At 52.6% G+C, this 9,320-nt stretch overlaps 1 protein-coding gene across 1 annotated transcript in view; it reads right to left on the bottom strand.

Annotated features, from left to right (window-relative positions):
• Nucleotides 1–1,165: 1,165 nt before the first annotated feature.
• Nucleotides 1,166–9,320, bottom strand: part of DSCAML1 (DS cell adhesion molecule like 1) — a 330,897-nt gene continuing 322,742 nt past the window's right edge. Inside the window, 8 exon segments of the mRNA XM_077777444.1 lie at nt 1,166–1,870; nt 1,872–2,112; nt 3,593–3,904; nt 4,497–4,691; nt 5,536–5,688; nt 5,971–6,089; nt 6,218–6,248; nt 8,471–8,626. Of these exon segments, the coding sequence (XP_077633570.1) occupies nt 1,732–1,870; nt 1,872–2,112; nt 3,593–3,904; nt 4,497–4,691; nt 5,536–5,688; nt 5,971–6,089; nt 6,218–6,248; nt 8,471–8,626 (1,346 nt within the window). The 3' untranslated portion in view covers nt 1,166–1,731.

The following is a 9,320-nucleotide window of genomic DNA, read 5'->3' as shown; positions in this document are numbered from 1 at the left end:
CTTGTACTGTGCACACTCACAGCAACAGCTCCTCTGTATCCCACACTCCCTGGGTGCTCTGGGAGCGTTTGAGGAAGGAGTCGCTTTTTGGTTGCATTAAAGGTCATGCAACCCAGGGTCTCGCTGTGGCCCAGACAGACAGGAACAGCCCACCTGCATCCTGCACAAAACCCCTCCTTTCTTCTCTAGTCCTCTGGGGCCCCTTTCCAGTCCCCCCTCTCAGCTTCTGGAGGGATGGCAGGTCCCAGAGACTCACCTTCCTTCCAGATTCCCGATCCACAGCTCAGCCTTCACTTGGGGGCACTGAACCCCCTTTGTGCTTCTTAGGTGCACTGTCTTTTCACCCAGGGGTTCTGGGCCATGCTAGAGGGAGGAGGGAGATGGCGACCTGGGGTCTTTCCATCTCCTCTGGCTACTCAAACCTGAAGGTCCTTGGAGGCCCCACCCACACGCCTTTTCAACCCTTTCATCAGATGAGGTCCCTCTGCGCACCTGCCCATGTTTCCTTCTACCTGGCAACCTGATGCCAACTTGTCCAAAGCCAGGAAAGGTTCCCGGCATGCCTGCTGGCCCATTCTCTTTGGTGGAGCTCCATTTCCCCTCCTCCATGAGCCCCTTTTACCTCTCCAAACTCTGATAACCTCACCCCTTCTCCTTGGCTTCACCTTGCCCTAACAGCCTAGAACTTCCGGCTCTGTCCCAACCCCCAGGATATATAGAACCTCTTCCTTCCCCTCCCAGTTTATAGGTACCTCTTATATGACTTAAGTGAGCACTCGTGGTTTGCCTAGCTTTGCTTTCCTGGGCATGCCTGGAGGAGAGAAGCCAGCAGACGCCTGCCTGCCTGCCCCCGCCCCCCAAGGCTCCTCAAGCTCTCAGCAAGGTGGCCTCATTTTATAGATAAGGAAACTGACCCAGAGGGGTTTAGGAACTTGCTCAAAGCCACACAGCTGGCCCCCTTTAGGGGCCGGCAGAGATCTGAGAGCAGAACAGGTGCTCAAGAATGCACCTGGGCTAATTAAAAGCCTTTTAAAAAGTTTAACCTGCTGAGCTAAAACCCGAGCTTCTCCCAGTCTCCCCATGAGATAGCCAGCCAAATATAGGGGCCTTTCCTTCTTCCCTCCCTCCCCACTGGCCCTCGCCAGATGGGAAAAAAGCTACCACGTAGAAACATAACCTTTATTGCACACGGCGCTGGGTTTTTTTTCATAGAAAAAGGTATTAACACATAAGCATCTGCAAATTGAAGCAAGTCCTGGTTTTCTTGGAACAGTAAGATCGCATGCAGTGTCTCTGAGTTGGGATTTTGGTCTTTGTCAAAACCGCCTAGATTGAAAGGAGGGTTGAGTGGGTAGGAGGGAAAAATTGCTGAGTCTTTGTGCCTCTGTCTCAAAATAAGGTGAGAGACATATATAGATATATAGCTTGTCGACACGTTCCCATCTCCCTATATATGTATATAGATCTCTCCACGCATATTTTGTGGGGTTGGGAGGGGTTGATTTGTACTGTCAAATTCTTTGTGCCCTGGCTTCATGGAGAAGAAGAAAATAGTTTCATTTGTACAAAAGAGTTCTATGTACAAGCGTTCGTGACTTGGGGGCTTTCTTTTCGTTGTCGGTTGGTTTCTGTCAGTTTAATATAAATAATGCAGGAAAACAGCCAAGTTGGTGTGTGAGGGCTGGAGGTGCAGACAGGTCCGAGCGAAGGGCCGCTTTTCTCACTGTGCCCCTACACCAGGGTATAGGACTTCGAGTAGGCCCCTGCACCCTGCTTCTGGGATCTCCCTACCCCTGATGTGCTCATCTCCAGAAGAGAGTCCCTGGAGCCCCCCATTTTGGTGTGTGGGCCCCCGGCCCGCGGAGGCTCNCATGGCCAGGGTCCTCTGAGGTAAAGTGGCTGTGGAGGCGGCAGCAGGGGCCCCTGGGTGCGGGAGGCCCAAAGGCTTGCTGGCAGGGTCCAAGGTCAGGTGGCGAGCCTGGGTGTGGTAGGTTCGAGCCAGGTTCCGGATGGAAGCCTCTCGGGGTGGGACCACGGGGCAGGGCTCACGCCCATCCGCCTTTCGAAAGAAGGCCTCCGACTTGGCATACAGGGGCAGGTTACAGTAGTCACCTGGAATCACAGGGGCAGAAAACATTGGAGGCAGAGGCCTCTGGGAGCCGGCTTGCTCCCGCCACCCCCTACTCCCCCATCTTTGCCCTGATCTGATCCAGGAGACCCTCCGAAAGCCAGGCAACCATCAGTGACCTGGCCTCTCTGAGCCTCGGTTTCCTTATCGGTGACATGTGGACAATCGCATTTCCCTACAGGACTGCTGTGAGTAGTGAGTGAGATCAAACACAGATCGTGCCTCCGTCACTGTGGCTGCCGCATGTAGTAGTTGCTCAGTGAGCTGATACTTCTTGATCAATGGCCGATACAGGCTGGTCGGCTTCCGCTGGGGGAGAGCTCATTTCTGAAAACAAGGACTCCCCACATGGAGCCTGATTCTGCCTTCTGCCACATAGCAAGCGTCCCCACGCCTCCACCTTTCCCACGGCTGCCGTCCAGATGTCTGAAGTCAGCTGCATTTCCCCACCCCTCTTCTGTTTTCCAGCTGAGACGTCCCTGATTTCTTAAACCACCTCCGTATGACACACGTCTAGGACCTCCCGGTCCTGATCCCTCGGCTCGGTGAGCATCCTCACCTGTAAATGTGCCTCTGTCCTGTGACTGGGCCAGTAACTTCCCTTACGTGATCTCACTTAGTCCCCACAGCCTCCTGGATAGGTTAATACCTGACCACATTTTACAAATGAGGAAACTGAGGTTCAGAGAAATTAAGTAATTTGCCCCAATTCACCCAGCTTGAAGGGGGTGGGGGCGTCATTCAGGGCTGCGAATCTCCAAAGTCTTTGTACTTTGTGACCCTGGGCTCTTCTCCTGACGACCCCGAGTGCCCCGATTAGCATGGCCACTTAGCAAGGCCAGCAGTGAGCAGACCAGACTCTGGTCCAGTGTCCGCTGGTGGAGCCCCCATCTCACGCCCTCCAGTTATCCTATGGCTGTCCCGCCAACCCTGAAGGCTGTAGCTCTGGCCAGGCCCCTGGAGTCAGACAGGTGCCCGTCAGGCTAGGTCACTGCCCACCATGAGGTTTGGCCACCATGCGCTGGGATGCCAGGATTGTTCCTCTGCATCTGGATTAATTTTGAATGGCACGGGGACCCATGGCCGTTGGGCAGCTGTGTCTCTGTAGCGGCATAGCCTCAGAATAAGGGGAGGATCCCTATGTCCGGAGACTCTGCCATGCGTCAGGCACGTACAGGACATCTGCTCACTACAATATATACAATACAGCATACAATACAGTAACGCAGAGTATATGCTGTCATTTGCATTTTACAAAAGAGGAAATGAAGGCCAGAGAGGCTAAGTGACTTCCAAGGCCATGGACGTATTAAGAGGCTGAGCCAGGATATGGACCCTGATCTGGACTCTCCCAAGTATTTGATTTGTGCCGCCCACACGGCCAAGGAGCCCTGCCCAGGCTGGCCGGCCCCACGAGCCGTCGGGGAGGGGGGACGCAGCAGGGGAGGGGGGCTAAGCACTCACTCTTGTTCGCCCGGTGCGGGATGGGCACAGCCACGTTCTTGCCCCGGTCGGCGTCCTGGGGCTTGGGCGGGGAAGCAGTAAAGCGGCAGATGCCGGGCTCCGAGGGCGTGCTCATGGACGTCATGCTGTCCGCGTTCTCGTTGGTGCCTGTGGTCATCTGGTCGGAGGAGCTGTCCGAGATGAAGCACTCGGTGATCTCGAACTTGGCGTGCTGCAGCTGCTCTTCCAGCTTGGCGTGCTCGTAGGCCCGAGCCAGCTCCTCGTACGTGGACGAGGCGCTCTCCGTGGACACCATGCTGTTCCGTCCTTTGTCTGCGGAGACGGAAAGCGTGGAGGTAAGAAGAAATGAGGGGGTCGTGGGGAAAAGGGTCTCGTTTACCAATGAGACCAAAGCCCGCTTCGGATTCTGTGTCTCCCTCTCTCTGTCCCTTCCCCTGCTCGTGCGTGTTCTCTCTCAAAAATAAACTTCAAAAGAAAATTTAAAAAAATGAGACCAGACCGAGCATTTCCCCCACCCCTGACCCAGTGGTCATCTCCAAAGACCCCGCTCGCCCCCTGGGAAGGTGGCAGTGGGGGCAGAAGTGGGGTCTCTGGCAAATGAAAGGCAGAACGTCTTGCATTCTTGGAAACAAGCCACCCCCTGGAACACTCAGCTCTGTCTCCAACAACCATCACACGTACTGTCCTCTCCAGCATCTTCTGGGATGGCAGAGTGAGACCCTTGACCAAGCAGGGCTCAGTGAGGTCACGTGTTTTTGTGCCAGCCACACAGTAAGCCAGTGGCCAGCTGGAAATGAAGTGGGCTTGTGCCTTGGCCCCCACGAGCTGGTGGGCAGAGGTTGGGAAAGCAGAATGGGGGAGCTGGAGAACAGAGAGTAAGACGCAGGCAGGGCCCCAGGCTCACCTGTGTCCTGGGAGAGGCTGGCGCTGTAGCTGTCACTCTCAGTGACAGTGACCCCATGCTGGGACCCCACGGTGCGCCAGTCGGAGGTGAGGGTGCGGGCAGGTGTGGAGGCCTGGCACTTGGTCAGCGTCCACTGGCTTGAGTACCGGTTCCGGGTGCTATGGGCTGATTTTACGTTCTTCCTGGACACCGGATCTGCAAACAGGGGCGATGGCTAGCACGTCCACCGAGGGCACTCAGGCCTGGGCGGCTGGCACTTACCAGAAGGGCAGTGCAGAGCCAGGGAGGAGGCATAAGCAGCCACAGAAGCTCCCCTGGGGATGCTGAGCATGCTGCCTTTCCCGACCACGTAGCTGACCCCGGAGGAAAAGAGCAGCAGTGGCGAGGCGTGGGGGCAGTGGCTGGCATCCTGGGCCTCCCCACCCACCGCATCTTTTCCTTCCGCTGGGGGAAGAATGTCACCTCCTCTCCTGCTCCCTCTTGTGCATTCATTCCCCATAGCCCTTGATGTATTTTATCCTTCTGTCCAGAGCTATCGTGCTAGAGGCAGAAGGCCCTCGGAGAGCAAGAGTACCCAACCCTCAAGGTGCCTGGGTGGCTCAGTCGGTTAAGCATCGACTTCAGCTCAGGTCATGATCTCACGGTTTGTGGGTTCGAGCCCCACATTGGGCTCTGTGCTTGCGGCTCAGAGCCTGTTTCAGATTCTGTGCCTCCCTCTCTCTCTGCCTCCTCCTCACTCATTCTCTGTCTCTCAAAACTGAATAAATGCTAAAAAAAAAAAAAAAAAAATTAAAAGAGTACCCAACGCTCTTAAAATGTCTACGTAAGGAAATGGAGGCCCAGAGAGACAAAGTTGGCAATATACCCAAGGTCACGGCTAAGTAAGTCTTCAATCAAGGTCTGTGGATTCTAACTCCAGTGCTCTTTCCATTCTTCCATGCTGTTCCTCCCCCACTTTTCTCTTTATCACCTGTGCCCCATGCTGTGCCCAAAACACCCTGTGTGGGAGGGGGTCTGTCTCCCAGGGGATAAGGCATACTGGTGCCTGGCCGGATGTCAGACATGTCGATGAGGGGTCCTGTGCTCTGGATGAGGGCCGGGTGGTGCAAGGAGACACCAGTGCAGAAACTCTGGGGGTTGACAGCTTGGCTGAACTCAGCGTCCGTCACGGGGATGGTGGCCTTGTCATCTCCTAGGGGAAGAAAGACAATGAGTAGGAGTCCTTCTCTTTGGACGTCACAAATGTCTTTTTGTCTTTATCTCCTGTGGAGGCCCAGAAAGGACAGAATAATTCTTTCAGTGAGAGGAGGAAACTTAGCCCTTGAGAGAAGCGTCAGTGCGTTCTGAGACTGCTGAGTTGCTGGTGAGGCTGCTGCCAGAGCTCTGGGCACTGCTGGGAGGGCTGGTGGCAGCCCTTCGTGGGGTGTGGCCTGGGGAAGACCGAGACAGAGGGCCCATGGCACTTGTCACTCACCCAGCTGCTTGATGCCCTCCTTGTCCTCGATGAGCAGCTGGACCCTGGGGATGTCAATGTGCAGCCGCGGGCCTTGGGGTGGTCCCTTCACAGGAGTGTCAAAACTTCGGTTGTTCTTGCTGTGGGGAGAAGGGCCGGGGGTGGGTGACCCAGCAGCCATAAGGGGCTGGAGGGGAGGGTTTAGCAGGACAGTGGCATCTTAGAAGCCTGTCCTCTGCAGGGGAGGAAGCAGCCATAGGACACCTACCTTATCAACATTTCTGCCAAACTCTTTGCATCTGCAAAACAGTAGAGAGAGGGACTGGGTGAGAATGGAGTCAGAGCAGGATGCAAACTGGCAGAGGCATGGGGGAAAAGGTGGGGGAATTCCCTAAAACGGGACCAGGGCTGGTCTCCTGGGAAGAAGGAGAAGTAAAAGGCCCCCAAAATGGCCTAAAATACAATAAGATCTGGCTGCTCCTGGTGCGAGATTTGGCTCAGGTCTGTTTTCCTTTCCTCAGGTTTTTATCTAATAGGGAGGTCCTTCCCAAAGGAGAGGGTATATAAACTGCTCCATCTGTTTCTTGAAATGATTCTAATTAAACAAGACATCATAGCAGGCTGGGAATGGGTACCAGTGGAGGGTCCATCCTCAGTTATCTGCTGAGAAGAGAAGAGAGTGAAGTAGAGGTGGCCACTGGGCATCCCTAAATGACTATCAACCAAGACACTTCATTTCTTCCTCTTGGGCACCTGAACCCAAGAAGTCCATGGATGAATCTGAGTGTCCCTGCTTTGTCTCCAGAGAGGCCTTGAATAGGATCAGGGCTCTCAGGTTAGGAATTGACAAAAAAGGAAAAAAAAAAAAAAGAGTGAGAGAAGCCAAGGGCCTACTTAATCCATTAGACTTCTGAGGAGAATGAGAATCATGAGACTAGTCTGTCAGAATGAATCTAGCCCCATGTATGTATCCAACCATCTACTCACCCACCCATCCACCTATTCATTTCTCCAGCCACCCATCTGGTCATTCATCTATCATCCACCCATTCAACCAACCATCCATCCAACCATCCAATTATCTATTCATCTACTCAACCATTCATCCAATCACCTGTCCATACATCCATAAAATCATACAATTATCTGTCCATCTTATCATCCATCTATCTATCCATCCATCTATCCATCCTCCATCCATCCAAACATCCATTCAACTATCTACCCAACTACCTAATCATTCATCTCTTATCCATCCATTCAAATATGCATGCATCCATCCATCCACCTACCCATGGATCCAAACAATAATCCATTCAACCATTAATCCATCCAATTATCTAATCATCCATCCATCTACTCCTCCATCTATCCATCCAGCCACCTATCCATTCAACCACCTATACATTAAATCTTTCATTTAACCATCTATTCAACCATCTTTCCATCTATGCATCTTTCCATCCAACCATCCAATTAGTCATTCAACCATTCATCCACTCTACTCCTAAACACCCAAGGTAGTGTTAGTAATTCCCTCTTTTGTACTACTCTTGTGCCCTGACTTCTCACATGAGGCTGTGAACTCTTTGAGGACTAGACTGTGTTCCATAAGACTCCAGACTCTTCCTTCTTTATTCATTTTTATATCTCCAATGTATGGAAGTGTTTACAATACAACAGCTATTCAATAAATGTTTTCCAAATGAATGAATGAACGTCTGTTAAGCAACTACTAGGTGCCAGACACTGTACTAGGCCCTGGGGAAATCAAGGTAAATCAGACTCATTCATGCCAGTCTATGGTATCATGCATTAGGACAGGGATGATGTTCAAAATATTTAACACCAGACACGTTCTGGAAGTGACACGGTCAGAACTGAGCAAGGCCCTAGAGACCACCTGCAGGTCTATGCTTCACTGGCCAGCTCCTAGGAGAATCGCAGGGATCCTGTGTGAGAGAGGGGAGATCCAGGGTGGAAGGGAACATCTATTTACCAACTAACATGGAAATGTTTATTTTTTATTTTTTTTAATGTTTATTCATTTTTGAGAGAGAGAGAAAGAGAGAGAGAGAGAGAGAATGAGCAGGGGAGGGGCAGAGAGAGAGGGAGACACAGAATCAGAAGCAGGTTCTAGGCTCTGTGATGTCAGCACAGAGCCCGATGTGGGGCTTGAACTCATGAATCGTGAGATCATGACCTGAGTTGAAGTTGGATGCTTAACCGGTTGAGCCACCCAGGTGCCCCTAACATGGAAACGTTTAACTATTTAAATCAATATGGCTTTACCAGAGTGCACCTCTAAAATTCAGCCCTGGTTAGGTCAGGCACAAAGTCTTAGGGACACAGAGGAGTGAGCAATGAGAACGAAGGTTTCAGAAGACTGGAGTAGCAGCTCTCCCTTCAGTGAGACACAGGCTCACTCTCTTGCCCCGATGGTGCCAGGAGCCAGTGAAAGGGGCCAGTGTGGCCGAGGGCCAACACTCCCTCCCAAGAAGCCCGTAGGAAACCTGCCTACCTCGGAGCCGCTTCAGACGCTTCTCCTTCCTCTTCTTGCGGACGATGAAGAGCAGTGCCACCCCCAGAGTGGCCAGGATGACCGGGCAGCCAATGGTGAACAGCTTCTTCACATCATCCCCCTCACCTTGAGCAGACTTGATGGGAGGGATGGTACCTGAATGAAGTGAAGAAGGGAGTCAGATGTCCCTTGTGAGTAGGCTCTGTGTAGAGTCTCCTGGGGTGGGGTCACCCTTGAACCTCTCTTGCTTCCCTTGGTCTCATTTTGACCTCTACTTCCTGGCACAGAGCCCCAGCCTTCCCCTTTACCCCCCCCCCCCCAAATTCTGGTCCTTTCAGGACAGCCCACAAACACTCATGTCGTTTTTATGCTGCATTATGAAGCTGATGACTTCATGGGGCTGTTTTAGAATTATCCTGAAGTCTTTGAGAGATAGTCTCCTGCCTGTTGGAGTTCAATGTTCATTTCTAGAGGGGAGACTGATTCCCCCATCCAGCTCGTAAAGTGGGGGAAGGACAGTGAGAATCAGAAGTCAGAGCAGTGGGATCCCAGGGTCTCTTCCCCAGATGGGGGCAAAGCTATTCAGTGCCCTGCATTTTCTCCCTGATCCCCCCTCCCATGGGCAATATCTGCTAACCTTGGGTGCCTGCATGGAGGCAGTAAGTTCTGCTGACATAGCCCTGTGCCAAGCCCCACCTTTGCCTGTTTCAAAGCCTTGCGTAAGAGCCATCTCCTTCGCGAAGCCTTCCTTGTTTGAGCCCATCCCCCTGATCCTGCTTTTCTTCTGTTTCCTTAACACACAGGTAGACTTAATTTACCTTGTGATAAGGGATCTCTATGAATTCCGCCT

Source organism: Crocuta crocuta, unplaced genomic scaffold (genome assembly GCF_008692635.1).
Source record: "Crocuta crocuta isolate KB4526 unplaced genomic scaffold, BGI_CrCroc_1.0 scaffold271, whole genome shotgun sequence".
Lineage (NCBI taxonomy): Eukaryota > Metazoa > Chordata > Mammalia > Carnivora > Hyaenidae > Crocuta > Crocuta crocuta.
This window is presented reverse-complemented; position numbering and strand designations above follow the sequence as displayed.